The 23763-nt window shown below is 42.9% G+C and overlaps 1 protein-coding gene across 9 annotated transcripts in view; it reads right to left on the reverse strand.

Annotated features, from left to right (window-relative positions):
- sdt (MAGUK p55 family member stardust) overlaps positions 1-23763 on the reverse strand; it is a 77479-nt gene that overhangs the window by 14162 nt on the left and 39554 nt on the right. For 5 of the 9 annotated variants that reach the window (XM_089263636.1, XM_089263643.1, XM_089263637.1 and 2 more), the window contains 6 exons: positions 19231-20568; positions 18786-19033; positions 6370-6590; positions 6187-6278; positions 4631-5887; positions 2002-2241 (listed from right to left, as the gene is read on the reverse strand). In XM_089263636.1, coding sequence (XP_089119762.1) covers positions 2002-2241; positions 4631-5887; positions 6187-6278; positions 6370-6590; positions 18786-19033; positions 19231-20568 — 3396 coding nt within the window. Of the gene's footprint in view, positions 1-2001; positions 2242-4630; positions 5888-6186; positions 6279-6369; positions 6591-9666; positions 9796-10849; positions 10942-18785; positions 19034-19230; positions 20569-23763 lie in introns of those variants that run through there. The other 4 variants (XM_089263641.1, XM_089263640.1, XM_089263639.1 and 1 more) reach the window with 4 other exon arrangements.

Raw genomic sequence — 23763 nt, forward strand, 5'->3', positions numbered from 1 at the left:
GCCTTTTGAGTAATGTCTTACCTGCCTCAGCCCACGCCTCTGACCCAGCCAAACCCCCTACCTACACCCACCGCCTCGCCACCCACACACACACACACACACTCCATATTGAAGCCGAAATAACGCCCACGCATTTAACTACTTGTTATTGTTTGACGCTGTCTCCACAGACCTCCCCTCTTACCCCTAACCGCCCCCATCCGCCTACTCCCCAATACTCTCTCTCTCTCTCTCTCTGCTATCCCTTTTCGCATTTAGTTAAAAGTGCGGCGCACAGAAAAAGTTGTTCAGCAACTTTTATTCACGCTTCTCCCCGTCTCCCATTATCCAAATCTACGTCCCTCCCCTCCTGCTGGGCCACCCCCGCTCTCCAGTGACCAGGCGCGCGCGCTGCCTCGTTTGCATTGTCTTTGTGCGGTAAACTTTGTAATTGCTTTGCTGGCTAAGAGCAGCGGCAGTTCCTGCTACGCAGATGGTTGGGTTTTGGTGTGCAACAGTTTGAGAGCAACGGCTGCTTTGGTTTGCCATGCACTGGGCGCCAATTGGTCAATGGCCAATGGCACAATAACCAGAAGCAAAAGCAGAAGCAGAAGCCGAATGTCGAATGTCGAACCGGAAGCGTTGCCATAGCCGCCGTCAACAGCGTCGTCCATTGTCGTCGAGGCAAACAAAGCTGCTGTCGCAGTGGGCGGGGCAGGGTTGACATTCAAAGGTGAGCGGGAGCGTGCGGCATGCGGCATGCGGCATGCGGAACTGTTGCCACTTGCTGTGCATGTTAAATGACGCTCGGCGCTCGACTGTGACGACGCGTCGCCTCGTTCAATGTTTTCCAACTGCTGCTGCTTGTTCTGCATATGCGCACAGTTTGACAGCCATTGGGCGTGTGCGTTCTCAGTGGAAAACTTTTACCATTTTCTATCGCTTCAATGGAACTGCGGTAATTAAACGGCACAGAGGAAAAACTTTAAATTCACATTGAGAGAGAGAGAGAGAGAGAGAGAGAGAGAGCGCGCGCTGGGCAGATGTGATTGCTTGTTAGGGTATATCAGTTCGTATATGGAACATATACATGCACATTCATTCGCATACATATATAGTAGGTACCACATTTACAGTGTAATACATATGTGTGGTCACATAAGCCCAAAAAAAAAAAAAAAAAACAAGTGAGCACTGACTGAACTATTTCACAATTCTCTTCTAAACAAGAAGTAGACATCTATTTATTTTTCGAGTGACATTGTTTGGTCCCAGCTTAGCGTAGTACAACACTGCTACTACCTGAGCAGAACTTTACTAAATAGTCTTTAAAATAATTCTTGACTGGAATATTCCATTCCAAATCAGCATTCGCTTCCTTTCACAATCGATATTTATCGATATCGAATCTGGAGACTTGATGAACACGTGCTTATCTTTGTCTTATGTATAAATGTTCTACAAAATGAATACACACTGTAGTAATGCACTATTGGGCCTATAAGTATTATAAACGTCAATCTATCTATCTATAGAATCAGCATTTCATATTAATTACATTGGATGGTTGGCAGCATAAGACTCTGTGATATAAGACTCATATATATCTCAAATAATGGAAATTATTTTACTATTTCGCCAAAATTTCTTAAGTTTCAACAACATTTATAAATTGTTGTAGTTCACCCTTTTACGAATTATAAATTTGATTCATAAAGTTCATTTCAAATCATATTTATTTAAAGATAGAGATACGTTCTGTTACGATCAAAAGAACATGCATGCAGTTTGACAGCCACTGAGCGGGGTTGGGCAGTCTTGCATAGCTGTTTTGCATAGCCTAACAGCAGGCGCAAAACGAAAATCAGTTTCGAAATTTCATGTTGCATACACAGAATGAATCTATCTATATGCAAATGTAGAACTATAATATATATATATATATAAATATACATATACATATACATACATATATACTCATTCACATTTATATTTATTGATTGTCACTCTTATCTTGCTCACCTGATATTTTCTAATACTGTCCAATTGCTCGAGCGTTGGCGCCACAACTTGCGCTATTTGCTGTGGCTGTTGTTGTTGTTGTTGTTGCTGCTGCTGGTGCTGATGCTGAATGGCGCTGCCATTGCCGGGTATTCGCCGGTCTGGCAGCTGTGGTGCTGGGGCGCAGTTAATGAGACGTCCATCCTTCTCGATGCGCAGATGATCACGAGGTGGTGGCAAAGGCTTGGAGTTGCCATTAAGCTGCACACAGAGAGCGAAAGAGAGAGAGAGAGAGAAGAGTTGGGGAAAGAGCAAAACGAAACAGAAATGCATTAGTTTGGAAATATAACATGTTTTTTTTTTTTTTTTGCCTTTGTGACTCTATGTAAATGCATGCATGTATTGATGTCTGTGTGGCTCTGTGTCTGTATCTGTGTGTGTGTATGTGTGTGTGTGTGGCAGAGAGAGCGAGAGCGATAGCGAGAGTAATGCACTTGATGTTGTGGATATTGTTGTTGCTGCTGCTGCTGCTGTTGCTGTTGCTGGTAAATATTGCTGGTTCGCATTCCATTTCATTAGAATTTGCAGCAAGGCATACGTTGTCTTCTTCTTCTTCATCTTATTATTATTTTATAATTATTATTATCTGTCGAGTTTCCTTAAACTTGATTTTACCTTTGTCCATTTCAGCAATGCAATTTATCAACTTTCCAGTTCAATTATCAATAAATTGTGTTGAAATTATATAGATAGACACGCACACACACACATACATATATATATATATATATATATATATATATATATATATATATATATATATATATATATATATATATATATATATATACATGGACACAACTGCAGTACTACTAGGCTGGTAGGGCGTGGCATTGGCAGAGCTTAGGATTACGTTACTAACGGGAGCAGTGCTCCAGCGGCTGACAACCAAGGAAATTAGGCCAGACGCAGAGACGTTGCCAACGAATGCCAAAGGGCGTAAGCGGAGCCTCACTGAGGGAGGAATTAAATTAAAAAGCCATAAAAGGAGGAACACAGCGATAGAGAAGGAGAGAGAGAGAGAGAAAGCGAGAGGGAGAGCGGGATAGAGGAGGGGCACATAGAGTTAGGTGAATGACTTGGATACCGTACTCGAGATGATGGGCCATAATAAGCTGGAGCTCATAATCAGTAATAGCCCGAAAGAGAGATAGAGAGAGTGATAGCGAGAGAGAGAGTGATAGCGAGAGAGAAAGAGAGAGCGAGAGAGGGGAGGGTAAGGAAAAGAAAAGAACAACAAAGTTGTTGGAAATAGCAAAGATGCAAACCTATGGCCAGAGCACTCCACAAATAGAGCTTATTAGCTATGAATATATATATGTATATATAGGTTTTCAGCCAACTATTGAATCATTTAATGGAATACCAATACAGATGTACAACGGTAAAAGAAACAGATGAATCGCTTTGCGACAATTAACACTAATTGAGCCAATTGCATTGAAACGAGTTAACTTTGGGCATATACATATGTACATATATGCATGCATACATACGCACACACACATACATATGCACGAGTACTGTATTGCATTTAATTATTAAATAGTTCGCAAAATCGACTAATTGACTTACAGCTTACGCAATTGGATTGTTTTACACTCGAATTGCGCAATGAAAAAAGTTGCAAATTATAAAGGAAAAGGATTGTCTGACCCATTTTATATTATGTATATAATATATACATATGTAGGTACATGTCTGTATACGAAGCAATTACATTGAAACATGGCTCATATTCAATATTTGATAGTAAATTCCGTCACAGTTTGAGAGTCACTGCAGCATCTCTCAGAGTATGGCACAGTCAGCGGAGTTTCCCTGGCTGAATGGCTGCGCTAATCAGAAGAAGAAACTTTTACAAGCAGTTAATAATATGATCGATATTCCAGATGAACGAAAAGCGAAGGCGAAATTGTTCAAGCTGCATGGAATAAATTATGAACAGAGACTAACGACTCTGGCCAGGGCGGGAAGAAGGAGGACGAAGAGAACAGCTTGCGGAAATTGCAGCGGTAAACGTGGCGAGTTGTCGCCGAGCAACAGTTGCTGCTGTAGTTAGAGCAACTGTTGCTGCGATATGTGTGAGAAGCGACGCGCCGACGGGGCGCAGTTGCACTGCAGCGGAAATGCTGATGAAATGCAAATTGCTGCTGATTTATGTCATAAAATGGCAGCGAATGACGCGCGAAAGCCAACTGATGTGACACAGAGAGACATAGACAAAGAGAGGAGGGGAGGAGGAGAGAGAGAGAGAAAGAGAGAGAGAGGTAGATAGTGAAAAGGAAAAAGAAAACTATGCTGCCTTAAAGGGGGCTAATCGAGTGCTTTGTAAGGAATGTCGGTCATGTTGCTGCTGTGCCAGGCAATTGCTGCTGCCAGCCAACTGGGCAAATTACGTGTGGTCAAACTTAAACTAGGACAGAGATAGACATACTGAAAGAGAAAGAGAGAGAGAGAGAGAGAGAGAGAGAGAGAGAGAGAGAGAGAGAGAGAGAGAGAGAGAGAGAGAGAGAGAGAGCAGGCGAAGTGCGACGTGGAAATTGAATAGGTTACTAAATTGGAAATACTATTGTGGTTGTTGATATACCTCATCAGCAATACGCTTGCCATCGCCAGCAATGGCGGCAAGGGCACCAGCAGCAGCAGCAGCAACAACCGCAGCTGGCGTAGCGACAACCACGCCCAGCGACGAGAGCGTCGTCTGCGCCGTGGATGCGTTCGAGGAGCTGGCATTCGAGAGCAGCGAGCCGCGCGACGATAGATGCGCCGGCGGCGGGTAGCGCGGCGGCGCCTTGACCATCTCAATGAAACTGTCGGGCACGTCGACGGGCAGCTCGCGATGCTTGGTCTGCGGCAACAGCAACTGATTGCCGGCTGGCTCATAGCCAGGTGGCGCCATGCTCAGATCGTCCGGCATCGTTGAGCTGCTCGCTGTGGATGCTGCAGCGCTGTTGATGTTGCTGCTGTGGCTGTTGCTGTTGCTATTGCTGTGACTGTTGCTGCTGTGACTGTTGCTGCTGTTGTGCATGGAGCTGTTGCTGCTGCTTCGCGTGCTGTTCAAGGAGTTGCTGTTGCTATTGGGCGTCGCTGTTGCGCTGTTGTTGTTATTATTGGTGTTGCTGTTGCTTGTCGTCATTTGTTGCTGCTGCTGCAAGTGACGATAGGCAATTGTCTCAAACGTTTCGAGCGTATGTTTGCTCAGCATATCGTCGAAGCTGTTCGACGATGGCGAGCTGTCGCCCTTGCAGTAGATCTCATCCACCACGCACAGCAACTCAACGGCAACATTGTTGTTGCTGTTGCTGTTGCTGCTGTTGCTACTGTTGCTGTTGCTGTTGCTGTTGCTGCTGTCTAATGCGGCTGCCTTCTTGTAGCTGGGCATTTGCTGTTGCGCTGTTTGGGCGCCTGTTGCTGCTGTTGCTGTTGCTGCTGCCAGTTGCTGTTGTTGTTCCGTTTGCAGATCGTTTTCATAGTTTTCGATTTGTTCCAATTTCGTTTGTTGTTTTTGATTGTACAAATTTTGTGTGGCCACATCGAGTGCAATTGTTGTTGTTGTTGTTGTTGTTGTAGTTGTTTTTGATGAGTGGTGTTGTTGTTGTTGTTGTTGTTGATGATGATGATGATGATGTTGTTGTTGTAGTTGTAGTTGTTGTTCATGTTGATGTGAAGAATGATATGCAACAATTAACAATTTGTTAGCATGATCATTTTTAGTTTTAGTTGTGTTCTGGGTGGTGTTGTTGGTGGTATGGTTGGTGTTGGTGTTGGTGTTGGTGTTGGTGTTGATGGTGCTGGTGGTGGTGGCGATGATGCTGGTGATTGTTGTATGGTTGGTGTTGTGTTTCTGTGTGGTGGATAATGATGCGTGGTGCAGGTGGAACGTGTGAGCAATGCAATGTGAAATGAAATGAGAGGTTGTGTGATTGTGTGCTTCAGTGGTTGAGTAGTTCAGTGGTTGAGTGAGCTAAGCGCATGCATTTCAGGTGTGCTACGAGTTTATTGTGGTTGTTGTTAGTGTTTGTTAGCGACTGTTGCTTGTGCAGGGCAATGTCTATTGTTTTCTTCTTCTATTTTTAGTGGCTGTTAGATCGGGTGGGGCAATGGCTAGTGGGCGGTGGGCGGTGGGTGGTTCGATATGCTTACCTGTGGCGGACGGGGCGGCGGATACCTGGGTGGCGTCTTGTTGCGCGCTATAAACGTGTCGGGACAGTCGACGGCCATCTCGCGATGTGGACCTGCGGGGGGATAAATCAATTTATTATAATGTCGCATGTGGCATGTGGTAACTGAGATAACAGTTAGCAGCTATTAGCTGGCTTGGCTTACCGTTATCTTGATTGACCGACAACATGGTCAGCATTTCCTGATCAATCTCCCTAATATCACTTGAGTGCGAGCGGTAATGCTGCTGCTGGTGCTTCTGCTGCTGTTGCTGCTGCTGGTGGTGCAAATGGTGGTGCTGACCGCTAATGTAATCATCCGGCAGACATGGCTTCAGATCATCGCCATCAATGACCACAATGCTGGAGCCGGAACGTCGACGTGGCCTGCAATAACAGTCAAAGAGCCAGATTAGCAAAGCTTGCCTCAGGGAATGCCCACGATAAGCATATCTCAAATATCTATCTATTGTACATTCTCTAAACATTGTACAGTTCAAGCCACACCCTCTGGGCAAACAGATTTTGCATTTTTGTCCATATAAATATGAGTGTCTCCCACATGAGTCACCGAATTTCGCAGGTAAACGCCTGAAGACCTTCTGATTCACCTCGCCTTAACCAGAATAAATTGAAATCAGTTCAACAGTTCGAGTTCAATACGAACTCCGTGGAAGAGCAGAAAGCTCAAATTACTTAGTGAGAAGTGCAATGCTATTAAATATACATATATCTACTTGTAATGCAAGATATTATACACAAACTCTATTTAGTAGTATTATTATTATTATCGTTATAGGTTTTATGGATGGTTCAATGAAAACTCACTCAAGTCAGCTTGCTATAACATAATAAACTACCTACTATAAGATAGAGAAGGGAGTCATGATTAGGACGTGGAGATATGACAAGCACTAATAATGGTAGTGGGAGGGAGGTGCTTTAATGTGAAAGGCAAAAAGGTCTATAAGTAACCCGGCCAAAGGAGTAAATAATGCAAAATGGCCAAAAAAGTAAATAATACAAAATCACAAATATATATACAGTAAATTCTGATTATAACGACGCCGCTTATAGCGTGCAGTCGATGCGAAAAAGCCTACTGGAGATGAAGACGAGATCTGTGTTGCGATGTGACAGAAACGCACTCTGATCATAGTTACTCCGTACGATTGGGAAAACTGCTGAATCGAATTGGGAAAACTACTAGGGATAATTTTCTTACTTGCGAAAGGTGGTCACAAGATAGAACCCACCTGGCAGAAACTGCCGGAAAAGCTAAGGAAGAGTCTACAATAGAGCAAAGACGACTTCGACATATACAGTAGAAGGGTTCCATCTTGAAACTAGAGTCTCCACAAAAAAAAAAAAAAACAAAAATCAGTATCATTATTATCATCATCACCATTATCCTCATCATTGCTAATAATATTATTGTTCTTATTATTATTGCAGTCATCACTGATTTTGGCATATCATCCTCAACTGGACAGCTAAAATCGTATTAGTGTTACTCAATTGTGCTCTGAATTCAGTTGCTCTGCAACTGTCAATTATAAGCTAATGAATCTGATTGAAGCATGTCTGAGGCAACAACTAGGCGTGGATCAATATTTAATAAGGCCTGCGGCTGCCGTGCAGGCCCAAGAGGGATTTCATTTCAATTAGTGGGAAATCTTTAAGCGCCGAGCAGAGGCCAATTCCAGCTGCTAATGGGGGAAATTAAAGTGTGTGTCATACGTATGAGGCAGGCTGAATAATTAATGCAAATTAGCATAAAACTAAATCCTTCCAGATAGAGGCGTTTGACAGGTTGAAGCCATGCCAAAACTTTGCTCATTGCGGGAGACAAAGGTTTGCCTGCCCAGTTGATGGGGCTGGCGAATATATCTCCTTTGTATTTAGCGATGAATCTCGTCCATTAAATGAGGTAGGTAGCTTAGCAGCTCAGTCGATGGGGGATAATAGCCGAGGCGACGCATCGTAGGATACTTGTGAGCGTTAGGCAATGCGGGGCCAGGCCGAACGGGGAGAAATCAAAGTCAATTTTGATTTGGTCTGCTTGCCTCAATCTGAAAAACATTGTCAGCTGGTGAAGTGTCAATTTCCTGATTGTGGTTCGTCGTCCAGCTCGACTTCTATCTCACAAGCTGCATTCGCTGGAATCGACAGCATCCCCAATGGCAAATCAATCAGCCAAGCGTCTCCAGAGGCACGAATCACAAAACATGCAACACGTCGATGGCCGATGTTGTGGTCAGGTTTCGGTTTTGGTTTCGGTTTCGATTTGGGTTTGGGTCCGAGTTTGGGTTTCGGCTTATAGCTCGGCTTTTTCATGCGATGTGGCAGGTAGAGCCTGAGACTGAGACTGAGACTGAGCCTGAGGCTGAGACTGAAGCTGATGCACTGTGGCAACAACTGGAATGGATGGCAGTTATGTCACCTCGCCATGTCCTCCACTAGTCGGCCGAAGATTGGCTAAATATTTGAAGTGCAATTGTTGATGGCTGCACAAATTCCTTGCCCCATGCACAGTCAAATATGCATCAGCGGATCAATGTCAAGAATGTTTTTGTTTTTCTCACTTCGTGCTGCGTATTTCGTCTGGCTTATGTAATGCATGCTGACATTTGTATGGGCGAGCGCACTTCAGGCCACGAAATACACATACATATACATATGCACATGCATATACGTACATATATGTATGTATATCTTTATGTACGTAATGCCAGCGTGTTTTGCATACGAAATGCGAATGTCTATCTAACAGATATATGATATGCATAATATATAGACATGTGCACAACAATAGTCGCCGGCAGAAGATGTTTCGATTACACTGCCCGACACAATCAGGCGAGCAACAAGGGCCACCTCTGCTCAAGGCTGATTTGCATTTGAGATTGATATTTACCAAGAGTTTTTGCAGATGATTCAATTTTATCTGATCCCTAATCTCATCTATAATATAATTCAATGTAAAGCTATTTGGTTAAGGATATGATTTAATTGAGTCATCTACGCTAATTGGCGATATATAGAAAGAGGCGATAATTGATGAATATCGAACTAATTCTATATTTAATATATATATATAACTATCGACCTTCGACTAGTAGATGCCTGACTAACTATGTGTAAATAATACATATATTTCTATATACATATGTATATATTTATATACTGCATAGATAATTTAATTGAGCATTAAAAGTGCAATCGCATTCAATTGCTGTTGCACAGTGTAAAAAGAATGAGACGACTCAGTAAACACCTATGCATAGATTCGATTGGACATAGCGATACATATGCATGCACGTCGTAGATACAAATGTATCTTTTGCTTGAAATGCAGCAGTTAAATATTTAGATTCAAGCCGGAAATATTTGCTGGATTGAAAAAGTTCATGAAATCAAATCGAGTCGAGTCTCCTCAGTCTCCCACTTCACTTCCACTCACCATTGCTTCAGGATGCGCATTTTGTCGTTTGTTCTTTGTTTTGTTTATATCGTTGTTGTTGCTGTTGTTTGTGCGTTCGCTATGCTTGTCCTTCTCCTGGACCGTGGCACATTGCATTTATTTCAAGCGCTGTTTAAACAACAAGGCGCACACATAACAAAAAAAAAAAAAAATAGAAGTAAAATGAAAAAACGTTAAAAAAAAAAACAAAAAAAATGTTGCTGCGCATGCGCGCAATACGAATCGGGCAACAGGAAAAAAATCAACAGCAACAGAAAATATAATATATGTACATATACATATGTATATATCGCAGGCTAAAAGCAATTGCATTGCGATTGTTGCTGTTGTTGTTTTTGTTGTTTATTGACCAAGGTATAAATTACGACAGCAAAAAAAAAATGTAAAAAGTTGTTTGACCAATTTCTCAGCACTTTCGAAAGAAATTTTCGCTGTTGTCGTCGCTCGTTGCTTTTACGGCTGCTGCAGTAGCCATTGACGTTGCATGTTGACCACACACACAAATACACACACACACACGCGTGCACGCCACAGACAGACGCACACACTCACATACATATGGACACACACATTCCCTCACACACACGCATAGCGCATAGTTTTTGCCACCGTTTTTTTGTTTCACTTGTTCAAACATTTCAATTTTTTCAAACAACAGCAACAACAAAAGCTTGAAGGCATTCAGTGATCTGGCAACGCTGTTATGTGTAGCACTACAGTGCAACTAAAGCAATTGCAAGGTGCAGAAAAAAGAAGAGTAAGAAGAGGCAGAAGAGGTAGAAGAGGAACAAGGCAAGTTGAGCAAAGTAGACTAACAGATTTTTGTAGCAAACTTTGTTTGACTTGTTCTATTGAGATAATTTGTTGCTGTTGCTTGTTGTTAGTTGATTTTAATTACAATTTAATGAGCTCTAAGGAGTCCACGAACACACACACACACATGGCCAATACTTGTCAGTTAACGGTGAACCGCAAAAGAAAACAACGAATCATTGTTGTTCAAGATTTATCGTGATTGTTCAGGATGTTTTCGTTTTTGTTTTTTTTTTTTTTAATGGTTGCCGGCCTGCCAAGAGTTGGATTTGTTATAAATATTATTGTTGCTGTTGTTGTTGTTGTTCCTTGTTATTTTTATAGCGCGACGCGTCCACGTAACGTTTACCTCTCTCTGCGAACAAAGTCAGCCATAGACTGAAAAACTAAAACAGCGACTGCGACTGCGGCTGCGACTGCGAACTGAGCTGACTGAGCAACGAAACGCTGGCTCAAGCGCAAGCAGTCGAGAGAGCGAGCGACGCCAGAGAGCAGAGAGCAGAGAGCGAAGAGCGGCCAAGCATGGTGTACCTGTCGGTAGCGCAACGCAGCGCAGCGCAAGTGCAGCACACTCAAAACGGGAAAGTTTTTTATTTCCTTTTAGTTTTCTGTATTAAAGGATATGTGCGCACACACAGACGAAGAGGGAGAGAGAGAGAGAGGCATACACATACAATCGCTCACAAGGGGCGCACAAACAATAGCTTTAGCGAATTGCGCTAGCTTCAAGAGTGCACACAAACAGAAATAAAAGGAATAGGAATTTTGAGCAAAAGCAAAACAAGAAAATGAAGATGAGAAGAAGAAGCAGCAGGCAGCGACAGCCGCAGCCGCAGCAACAACAGAACGAGCAAGCGGAACGTTAAGTAAAGCAATCGAGCAATTGACGCCGACGCCGATGCCGACGCTGACGCTGACAGCAAAGGCAGGTACCATGCTCTTGTGTATACATATGTATACACACACGCACATGAGCACACATGATAGTGTTGTTTAGCCTGTTGTTAATGCCCTGCAGCATACAAAAGAACAAAAGGTGCGCATGAGAATGCGTGTGTGTGTGTGCCTGTGTCGTGACTCAACAGTCAGCTATGTATGTCTGTATGCTGCAACTGCGGCCGTTGCCCAAAGGAACTACAACAGCAGCAGCAACAACAACAAGTGGGGCTTATTGGCGCGCGCAGCTCTAAAGGCTGGGCCTCCCAGTGCAAAGCTGCGAGCAAGCAACAAGAGATGCCCAAAACTGATATACACACACGCACACAAATACAAGGGGAATACGTGCACACTGCCAATGCCTCTCTCAGAGAGAGGGAGAGTGAGATAGAGTGTGTGTCGAGCGGACGTCGTTACAGGTAAAAAAAAATAATTAACGCATTGATGGCTAGAGCATTTCTATGCCACTAAATCACTTACACTTACGCACACTAGCACATATGCCTGATGGCAATCATGCCCATATATTAGTACTTTATTCAGTGTTGCAGATCTGCGACAAGCTCAAAACGTAATTAACTGTCTATTCATGCAGGCGGTTAATCCCTCCACTTGACATGCTGCCGCGTTCTGCCGCCTTCTCTGCCGCCTTCTCTGCCGCGCTTGATCCTTGCCTGCGTTTTGGGCACTTAAGCTGGCTGCAGTTGAAGGTAATTATTTAGCGTCTACGCCAAAAGCGACTAAAAGTACAACAGGTAAAGAGGCAGGGCAACAACAGCAGCAAAGCTAAACAAAACAAAGCGCAACAGAACAAATAAAGCAAAACAAAAGACAAGCCTCTGTCGCTGTCGCTGCCGCTGTCATAGTCGCTGTCACCATCGCTTTTCCAGGTATCTTCCAAGCATCCTCTAAAGATACAATCAACAACGCACACTTAAGGTGTGTACGTGTGTGTGTGTGTGTGTGTGTGTGTGTGTGTGTGTGTGTGTGTGTGTGTGTGTGTGTGTGTGTGTGTGTGTGTGTGTGTGTGTGTGTGTGTGTGTGTGTGTGTGTGTGTGTGTGTGTGTGTGTGTGTGTGTGTGTGTGTGTATGTGTGTGAGTATCGCATATCACATATCCATGTGCTGCCTGTCGGGCATCATTTAGGCCACCTTAACGTGGCTCCCGCAGCAATGGCTGCGACTACGACTGCGATTGCGACTGCAGCTGCGGCCCAGTTGCTCAGAGTTATTGTAACGGATTTATCTCAAGTTGCAAGAAGCAGCAGTGCACACACATAGAAACACACACACACATGTACATGCACATGCCGAGCGACACAAATATGATTTCATTTTACATTCTTGAAACTTTTTGCGCTTTACTTGTTTTTGCTTTTTATTTAGTTTATTCTTTCACAACTTACAAAGTTCACCTCACATACGCTATCCACCTTCCCCTCCCCCTTTCTCACTCGCTCACTCTTTTTGTCTCTCTGCCTCTGCCTCGCTGCACGCTCTCTTTGCTCTACCCTTGCTGCGCTGCGCTCTATTGCCTTAATGTTTTACGCTGCCTGCATTTGACGTCAACGTCGCTGTAGCCGTCGCAGTCGCTGTCATTCCCTCTGCTACTGCAAAGGCGTTTGCTGTGCTGTTGCTGTTGCTAGCCTAAAATTTGGTATTATAACGACAGGAAATTAATATTTTAATTACACTGTCCGCTGCATTTACTTTACGTTTGTCTTTCCTTTTTTCTTTTTCTTTTTTGTTTCCTTTTCCTTTTCTGATTTTTTTTTTCTGGTTTCTGGGGAAGCTAACCAAAATGCCGGCAAACTCTAATTGATTTTTCATGGGTCCATGGGAAAGTGGCCAACACGTATTAGCAGCAATAGTCGCCACAACAACAGCAACAACAACAACAGCAGCGCAGAAGTCGCCACCTTAGCGGTCCTACCCCAACGGTTCGCTTTGGGCATCGCCTCAAAAATGCTGCGCTTGCGCGTGCTTCGCATGCCAAGCGGACCTCGGGCTGGCTGGGGCCTGGACAATAACATGCTCAAAGCATGGCTGGCATGCCAGAGCCGCAGTCCGAGCCAGAGCCATAGACAGAGGCAGAGGCAGACACAGAGACAGAGCAGAGATAGAGACAGGGGCAGAGAGTGAGCCGCTGCTCGACAGTGGGCTGGCAAGACATGCGCGAAATTCCAAATAATAGTTGGAGAGGCACAGTTTAAGCGGCACATGTTCGTTGCATATGGCGCAATCGCATTTACACTGAGCGAAAATACACGCAATTCGCATTTGGTATTTTGTGTCTGCATTTAAATAAGCTCCACCCTTGAATACCAATTACTGTGAATATCTTATGAAAATTACATATTTGAACGGGGCTGCAAGGTGGATTATGTAATTTATGAGTATATGATCTGTATTATGAATCGAATATATTTTCCCAAAATCTTGAATAAACAAAATATTCACAGTTTTTAAATTTCAAGATTTTTGTTTTATCGAATTCTGAACGTTCAAATATGTTTTAGTTCTGCATATTTGTAAAGGGTTGGTAATCTTAACATATATTTGGGAATCTTAAAACTTTTACAACTTTTCATAAGCCCGAGAAAACCTTAAAAATTTTAGATGTTTTTAAAACAATAACAAAAATGTATCTTATGGATTATTAAAAAGATACATATTTCTGTGAAATTTATCAAATTTAAACGACATTTTTTATTTCAAAAGCTTTTCTATGAAATCTTTCGATATTTTCTATGAGCATAAATCTAATACTCAGCTTTATATATACTTTTCTATCACAATAGATGCAATTCGCTCTAAACACTCGCTATCTCGTGTAATTATAAATAGATCATAGTAACGATGAATTGAATCAATATAATAAAGATCAATTTGACATATTTGTACATATATGGAGTTAATTTATAAGGCCTCACCTAGGTCAGGTTGAAGGTGTAAGTTATTGAAAAAGTAGATCAACTGAACCCTGAAATGCTTGAAATTTATTTTAAACTAAATGATTCATAGTTTGAGCTTCAAATGAAATTGTTGCGGATCGATAGAATATAAGCCCATTTGTTAGTTTAAGAAACATATCTAAGTTTTAAGATATTTCTTTTAATTTTGCAATTTTATATCTTTTTCAGAGAATTTAGGCTGACAAACATTTCAGCTAGGCATAAAAACAATGTATGCAGCATTATAGACCTATGATTAAAAAACAATTTTAGAAATATATTTTCGGCTTTTTCGCAATATGTTTGATGACATTCTCCGCTCAATTTCTCCCGCCTCTGTCATTTAATTTGCCAGCAAGCTACATAGCCAAAATGCGAATCGAAATCCCAATCCCAATCCCAATACAAATCCAAATACAAATCCTAAGACCAAAGACAAATGTCAGCAGGATTGTTGATTGTCATTAGATGTCAATGCCAGGCCAAGCCGAACCAAGCCGGGCCCCAATCCATTTCTTTCTCCATACGCTCTCCCCCAGCTTCTGCCCCGCTCCCTCTCCCTCGCCCGCCTCCTCGTTTATGTCTCTAGTGCCGAGTCGCACAGTTGCGCCTGCCAAATGCACAGCCACAGTCACAGTTAGTGCACATTGACCTGCATCATTCGTAGTTGCATCCGAATGACGTTGTCAATTTAGGTTGTTGTTGTACTCGCAGTTGTTGTTGTTGTTGTTGTTGTTGCTGTCATCTTTGTCATTGTCAGTGTCATTATCATCTGCCGCTGATTAGTCAGCAAGTTTTACATTGCGGCACTTGTCGAGCGCCCCAGACATTTGAGTGAAATAATATGCGATATGCCTCAAGGCAGCGAAACATAGATAATGCAGAAGGAGACATGGCGAGAGAAAGAGAGAGAGAGAGGGGGTGGCCAGAGCAAAGGTTGATAGAGATAATATAGAGATAAGCTGAAGATATAAAACGTTCCTAATGAGCAATCAAGCAATAAGCAGGCATGAAGAGGAAAGGCAAAAATTAAAAGCAAAAACCAAGAAACATATTGAATATATTGAAATATTAAATACCCCTGGCTCATAAGCAAATTTGTTCACTAATAGTTTCTCTATACAGAGATGTATTGCTATTTAAAGGAAATGCAAAAGGAAGAACTTTTCTATATGGAAGATACATGTACATCAAAAACTATTACCAGTTGACTACTACCACACTGGATTTCCCATTTTCAAATATTTTTTTGAAATATGTATTTCGATTCGACCACTTATTTGTAGCTGTCAATCTATTGCTATAAAAAATACAAGATCATAGAAAATATATGTATAAAATATTCTAAGATCTATGCGGGCTTAATCTCTACATTTCAATCAGATTGGAGAGAATTGAGCTTGGCTCACATGAGAAACTCACTTTTGATTTGGTATGTGGATTCATTGAAAATGTGAGGCTCAGGTGAACTTGAACTGGAAAACGTTTTCTATGTCTTAGGCCTCTGTTTAGATCAAGCTTAAATAATGCTCTGATATATGATTATATATTATATAGATTTTAGTATCTTTCTGAGCAACAAGTTGCAAATGTGGAGAGCTTTCAAGGAAGGAAAATCGATTTAAAAATTTATAAATATTCAGCTCTGGGTGTGGTAAATAACTCGTTAATTAATAACGAGCAGAAAATGAGAGCGCGCGTGGCGCTGGGCTCGAGGCAACGGCCATTGGGTGGCAGGTTCACTGTGGGTGGGTGGCTGCTGGGCTGCTGCCTGTCGAGGGGTGAATTGAGGTTTGGATAGGTCGATGATGGGCTGCATGCAAGCGAAATCACAACAGAGCCAAAGGCAGACAACAGAACCATGGACAAGGACAACCGCACACAAGCATACATATAAAATATACATACATATATGTATATGTATTGTATATATAATATACATGCATATATATATATGTATGTGTGTGTGTGTGTGTGTGCGAGTATAGACAGATACCTGCAGAGAAGCGTTGCGAAAAAAAAATTGTGTGAAAATATGTGCGTTAGCCAAAGGCGAAACGCGATTGCAGCATGGGAAGACGAAGACGAAGTAGAGGAAGAATAAGTCTGAGAAGCAGGACGAGGCTAAGGATGTCGGCGAGGACGAGGCCAAAGCCAGCCAGCTGGAAAACCCAGAGAACCAACCAAGTAAATAAATAAGCAGTCATAAAAACAACGCACACACACTCGCACGCACACGCACACGCACACAGACACGCCTAAGACATAGCCACATGTGCTGGGTTATTTCCATGGCGCACATGATTTCCATTCGAAGAGGTACAACACGAGGATGCGAATGCGATTGCAGGAAGTTCCGGAGCTGGCGAAACGGTAATAAATGCTTGGCAAATAGAGAAACAAACAAACAAACGTACGCACACACACACACATAAACATAGACCGAGAGAGTGAGACAGCGAGCACGAGAGGCACGCAAGGCATACAATTCGCATCTTACGAATGCAGTTCGACAGGCGCTGAGCACGAACAGTTGGCAAGCCACTGAGCTCTGACCACTGGGCATGGAATCAACTTGTAGAACTCTTATCTAGGTTTTTACCATCATAATCTGTGAATAGAGAAGCGAGCATCAATGGCTGCCATAGGTATATAATGATTCTTGATCTGCTCCACTTTTTTCTGTTCACATCTACGTACATACAAACATATGTATGTATATACTCTTTGTACAAGTGAATAAAAAGTTTTTAAAAGTTTTTCAATAAACGTAAATGCAAAATAGTTACGGATGAAAACAAAGCCTCAACCTGAGTGTAGTATATAGGAATATACATTATATATGTATATTATAGAAATATGCAGCTTCTAAGTTCATAGAGACCAAGGCTTAGATGAGCTGTAGAAACCCAGAATCGAGTTCAGGTGTCGCATTGGAAAACAAATTTGATGTACTAGACTTTTGCCGAGCACCCAAATTCAATATTAGTTACAGATCATAGATACATGATATGAAATAAAAGACGAATTGTTTATCTTATTTTGAATAAGATTATCATGAAAACTACAAAGTCGTAACAACAAACTTGTCATTTAAATGAAATCATTAATCATAAAAATTCTGGAATTACTTTGATCTACTTAATGGATGGTGCACCAGAATAACTACATATCGAATCTGGATTATTATAGTTTGAAAGCTATTGCTAAGAACTCATGTCTCTTAAATATTAATATAAATTTATTTTATATTATAAATTCAATGTATACTTCAGAGATAATATCGCTCTGAAGACATTTAGAGCGCTGCCTGTGGCATAGGCCACAATTTGAATGTTGTGGTTGATTAGATGGGACACAGTGACTGTTGAACTGTATGATAAGACTGATGTGATAAGATATAAATGTGAAGATATAATTGTGAATTTACACTGTAGATAAGAAGTTCTCAAAGATGATTCAGATTAATTTTAGAGATAACAAATTAACAGGGATATATTGCACAATGCTCTTGAAATCTGAAATATTTAAACTCGTTTATGCGCAAGAGTAGTAATGATACGATTAATCATTTCATACACAATTATCGAATACTTTGCTTTCATTGAAGATTCAATTGAATCGATTGTTCTAAGAAATACGCATTAGGGGCTATTCATTCTGAAATCCAGATCAAAAAATATTTACATGTATTTTTTTGAGCATTTAATGAATTGGCTTACAATACAATATATTTTAAATACATTTTCGACTCATTTAATCAATCGATAAATTGAAATTAACAATAGTGCAGCTTAAATTAATCATACTTTTCAATAATCGATTAATAATTTCTGTTTGGCATCACTACGTAAGAGTATAAATTTCATGAATTTTAACAGATATTAACAAATTTAGTAAAACATTTGTGATTCGGAAACCATTTCATTATCACACGTAAACATCAACCTATTATGTGTTTTAACAGTTATAAAATTAGGCCCTCCAACAGCTAAAAGATGTCACCGATTTATCCAGTAGAATATTATTCAGTTTTATTTCAAGTTATTGAAGCCAACTGGACATGAACATGGGCTGAAATATACTTTTTTAGCTCATGAACCAGTTGTTAATTGACACAAGTTCGCGCAACTTTGTTTAAAACTGTTTGCCTGCTTTATGAATCAGATCAAAATATTTTACTTTTAGTATTTGACCACATTCGTTCTATAAATTTGTTGAAACAAGCTTATCGCAAGGCACATGAACCACCTATAAACATTTTTGGAAATTTAAGCTTAGTTTTCTTCGCCATTATTGCTTTACGTCCTCTAACAATAGTTAAATCTAATTTGAGCTGCCTCGTTCTCTGGAACTAGTTCATTGTGACCCGACTAACACTCTCATTCGCACTTACCGTGACTCCTGTCGCAGCAGTTGATCGCCAAGCAAGAGTTCAGTTCTTCCTTTTGATATGCTACTTGTGGGACTGTTTGGCTGCTGTTGTAGTTGCTGTTGCTGCGGGTCGAAGGGCAACTGTTGCTGGCTGCAGCCGCTGCTGCTGCTGATGCCAGCTAGTGGCAGCGCTGCAGTTGTATTGTACGGCTGGCCAAGGCAATCGCTGGACTGATGCACAGTGATGTCATCATTAAGCGTAGTTAGTAACTGAAGGAGAGAAAGACAGGGGGAGGGAGAGCGAGAGAGAGGGAGAATAGAAAGAGATTGTATTAGATAACGAATTAAGCACATGAGCCAATCGAATCAAATCAAATCAAATCGAATCAAATCATAATAAAGACAAGACAAGAGACATGCAACAGTTGCAACTTGAGCAACAGCAACAGTTGCTGTCGCTCGCTCACCTCTCGTCGCGGTGGATACAAATTATTCGATATTAGTAGATCACAATTTTTTATAGCGGACGCTCCGATGTTGCTGCTGCCGCAGCTGCTGATGTTGCCTGATGTGATGCAGTTATTGCTATTATTGTTGTTGCTTAAAAGTAAATGTTGTTGCTGCTGCTGCAGTTGGCTGGCGATATTGTTGTTGTTGTTGTTGTTGTTGTTACTCGTGTTGCTGCTGTGCTGCTGCTGCAAGTCAGCAAACGCCTGCTGCAGCTGTCCACTGGATATGGCCGTCGAGTACTCCGTTTTGGGCGTTGTCGTCCCATGCACATGGCCCTTGCCCAACCCTGTGCCATGTCCCTGCCCCTGCCCCTGCCCTTGCCCCTGTCCGTGCGCTGGCAAGGCAATCTCGGCTGCCGTCACGATGCTCGTTCCGCCAGTTGCCAGCGGCGATGTTGAGGTCTGGGCATCGACAAAGTGGGCCACGCCCGCACCTCCTGCACCTCCAGCACCTCCAGCACCTCCCGCACCACCCGCACCGCCAGCAGCGGCACCAGCAACAGCATCGCTGCCCAACTGCAGCGGCGACGGCCTGTTCGCTGCCTGCGTCTTCGTCTGCGCCTTCCGCTGCTGATGGATCGCCGCTGTGGTCGACAGCGTTGCGGCCGCAGCGGGCAGCGTTGTTGTTGCTGGCAGCGTTGTTGTCGGCAGCTGGGCGTGCTTGTTGTTGTAGCTGATGTAGGTGATGCCGCAGTAGTTGGCACCATCCACATCGTCGTCGTCGTCGTCCATGTCCTCGTCGTCCACCTCCTCGGCCAGGTGCTGCAGGCTGCTGGCGAGCAGCGACTTCGCCTGCAACGGCTTCCCAGTGGCTGCAGCCGCTGCCAGTTGCTGCTGCAGCTGCTGCAACTGCTGCTGCTGCGCCTGGCTCGTCTGATAGATGTGGCCGGTCGCGCTGCTCGTCTTGCTGCCCGCCGGCGGCTGCTTGAGCGCTGCCGCCGCCGCAGCCGCTGTGGCCCCCACAATCGCCGCCGTCGTCGAGCTGCGCTCAGCACTGCGTTCGGTGTTGGCCGCTGCTGTGGCGGCAGCAGCTGCTGCCGCTGTCGCTGCTGCCACGGCGGCACTCATCAGGGCCGCCGACGGCGCTGCCGTTGGCGTCGCTGTCGTCGCCGTCGCCGTGGTCGGCGCCAACGAGGGGGCGCTGATGGGGCCGCCGGCTGTGGCCGTCGTCATCGTGGCGCTGCTACAGGTAATTTGATTGCTGCTAAAGGACGTCACATAGATGGGCGTGGTCTCGTTCAGGAAGCTGAGATCCTGCTTTTGGCTGGTCGTGGTGCCGCTTTTCGTTTGCTGCAGCTGCGTTTGCGATGCCAAGGTGGACAGATGGACCATGTCGGAAATCAATCACAAATTGAAAGAGTAAAGAGAATTTATCGATTTATGTGGTTGACCAATGAAAAGAGAAAGAATGTCACAGAGAGAGAGAGAGAGAGAGAGAGAGAGAGAGAGAGAGAGAGAGAATGGAGTGAAAGAAAGAGGGGAAGAGAGTGGAGTGAAATAAATAAAGAACAAATTTAAGAGAGGGAGAGAGAGTAAATAAGAGAGAGAGACACAGAGAGTGAGAGGGAAAAAAAAAAAGTGAGAGATTATGCAAAGGAAAGAAATAGAGAGAGAAGAAAATGAAAGAATTTAAGGAGAAGAAGAGAGAGGGGGAGAGTAAATGTGAGATACAGTAAGTGATAGAAAGAGAAAAATTAATAAAGAAAGAGCGAAAGAGAAAAGACAATCAGAGAGTCATTTAAAGAGCCAGAGAGAGAGAGAGAGAAAGAGAGAGATAGAGAGAGAGAGAGTGAAATTAACAAAGAAAGAGACATAGATTGAAAAACTTGAAGGAAGAGAGAAAGTGCAAAGAGAAAGAGTCAATAGAAAATGTAAACGAGAGGGAGAGAGTGAACATCGAAAACATAAGAGAATAAAACAGCATAAAAAGACAAATTCAAAGAGAAGAAACAGGTAGGGCAAAGTTTAATATGAGAAAGAGCAAACGAGTAACTAAAGAAATTTGTTGATTGCCTTAAACAATATATTTGACTATTTGACTATAATTTGAAGAGATTTTTGCAATGTATTCAAATGTATTTAAAACAAAAAGTCAATAAGAAAGTGAACAATTAGTAAGGTAAAACAGTATAGCGACTCCTTATATATAGATATGTACCATCAATGTATATTAAATATGAATACCAGAAATTACAGGCATTGCTACGCTTTCCCTAAGACGTTTGCAGGCAAGCCGATGAATATCGATTTAACGCATTTAATGTAAAGTGCGCACAAATGTTTGTCAAAGTCAATTGCCTAACGTCGACGGCGCAAGCATGGGAGATATTCTAGGCACGCCGTCTCCTGTGATGAATTTCTGTTTCACAGGCGATAAAAGGGCCCATGTGGCGTTACGTATGTATATTTAGGCGCGCGCATAAATATATTAAACGATGCTGTGATCCTTTATTCGCAAATGCAAATCAATCAACATTTCATTAAAATGAAACCAGCGAAAATAATCCAAGAGGCAAAAAAGCCGGGGCCCAGGCGTTGGCTTTTGCGTTGGCTTTTGCTTTTTCTTTGGCTCTTGCTTTGGCTTTGTGTACGTCACAGAGCTCTAAATTTAATATGCATTAATAATGTACGCCTACAGTAAACGCCTGCGAAAACGTCAGCGAATTCTCCATGCTTAAACTCTGCATAAAGGAAGGACTCTGTACGAATGATTTCATACGAATTAAAATTCGATAGTATCGACAAGCATCGATAATTATCGAAAACACACGTGTTTAAAGAGCAATACAAATTAATTAGTAAAGTTTACTTAAACATCTCCCCATCGAATCTTATCTTAATCAAATGAAGTGCCGTGAAACGAAACGGAATCAAAGCACTTGAGTGTTGTAAAATATAGGAAATAGTGGAATGCCGCTCAAAACGAAATGGAGTGTCACACTTTATTATATTTGTGAAACGAATGGAATGGAGCACTCTTAGCTGCTCTGCATACGAGTGGAATTAAATGAAATCGAAACACGTTCAGCAGTACATTATGCTCGTGGAATGAAGTGCAATGAAACAGCGGTGGAGCGCATGGCCGAGCTGCGTTGCCTTAGTCACATATTGGCGAGTGTTTACTGTAGCATTTAGAGGCTTTTGTTTGCGTGTGTCACAGGCGTAGGTGTGCCTTGGCAGCGCTGTCTGCCTTGCCTGCGTGGGCTGGCAACAAAAGACGTCCACAGACCCAGACATTGGCCGCGCCCCGGCGCGTTGCAGACTGGCTGAGCAATTAGCCTGCGCCCGCATAGCTCCTGTCAAACTGTATGCCAGAGGCAGCCCCAAAAGCCCCCAAGTGGGCAATCGAACGAGCCTGCAAATCAAAAGTCTTTAGCTGGCACCAGAGCTACATAGCTCGCGTGCTTCGCTCATCTGATGCCCGATGCCGGCTGCCGGCTGCCGGCTGCCAGCATCGATAGCATTCCCAGTGCCCTATTCGAACTCGCAGTTCCGTTCCCTACACCAATTCACAGCACTTCCGCTGCTCCGCATCCGCCGCAGCAACAGGTGGGGCAGCAGCTGCCAAACTGTGAAGCTGCCCAGCCACGCGGATGCAAAATACATACATACATATATGTGCATGTATGTATAGGTCTATGTGTACCAACTATGTAGATGTGGATATAGGTATGTATTTATATATACATATATGTGTATGTACTCTAATCTGTATTGTGACCGCTGCCGTCAACAAAATGCTTCACGCTTCGTGCACATTCCACTTGTGCGTTCAATTGCTGCGACTCTCCGACCAATCCATTCGGTTGCCCTGCCCACAAAACCAAGCCAACTCAGTTAACTTCAAAATCTACCCGCAGTACCCCAGCTACCCCCTCTCCCTGCTCCTCATCTATTCAGTTCTGTCATCAACGTTGCCGTTTCATTCATTCATTCATTCCAATTTTGTTTTTTTTTTTTTTTTGCTCTCATCCACACTTTATCGGATTATTGACAGTCAAGACGAGCTGTTGGCTCCATATGCGTAGGACTCTCTCTATCTCTCTGGGTGCCTGTGTGTGTGTGTGTGTGTGTGTGTGTGTTTGTGTGTGTGTGTGTGTGTGTGTGTGTGTGTGAGGAGGGATACGTCCTTGCAACTGGAGCCCAGTCGATCTGCCCGAGAGCGGCTGCACTTAAACACATCGCATTTCAATCGATTCGCCTGGGCTCCGTTCAGTTTGGCCTGGCAATAACCTATTGATGAGACGTAATCTGTCCCCAAATATATCGAACCCCCGCGAGCATCGAGCATACCAGAGTCACCACTTAAGAAATAGCACTCAAAGCTCTCTCTCCAATCAAGTCCAGCCAACCAAACGAGGCAGAGCTGATAGATAGATTGATGATTGATTCAGCTGAGTTCAGTCAGAATCTGACTTTGCCCCATCTGAAACGAGAAACCATTGCGATTGTCTGGCAAACGAATTAGGAAATGTAGTTTTAGAAACTAAC

The sequence above is a fragment of the Drosophila navojoa genome, chromosome X (genome assembly GCF_054131105.1).
Source record: "Drosophila navojoa isolate 15081-1374.11 chromosome X, UAZ_NAV_1.0, whole genome shotgun sequence".
Classification (NCBI taxonomy): domain Eukaryota; kingdom Metazoa; phylum Arthropoda; class Insecta; order Diptera; family Drosophilidae; genus Drosophila; species Drosophila navojoa.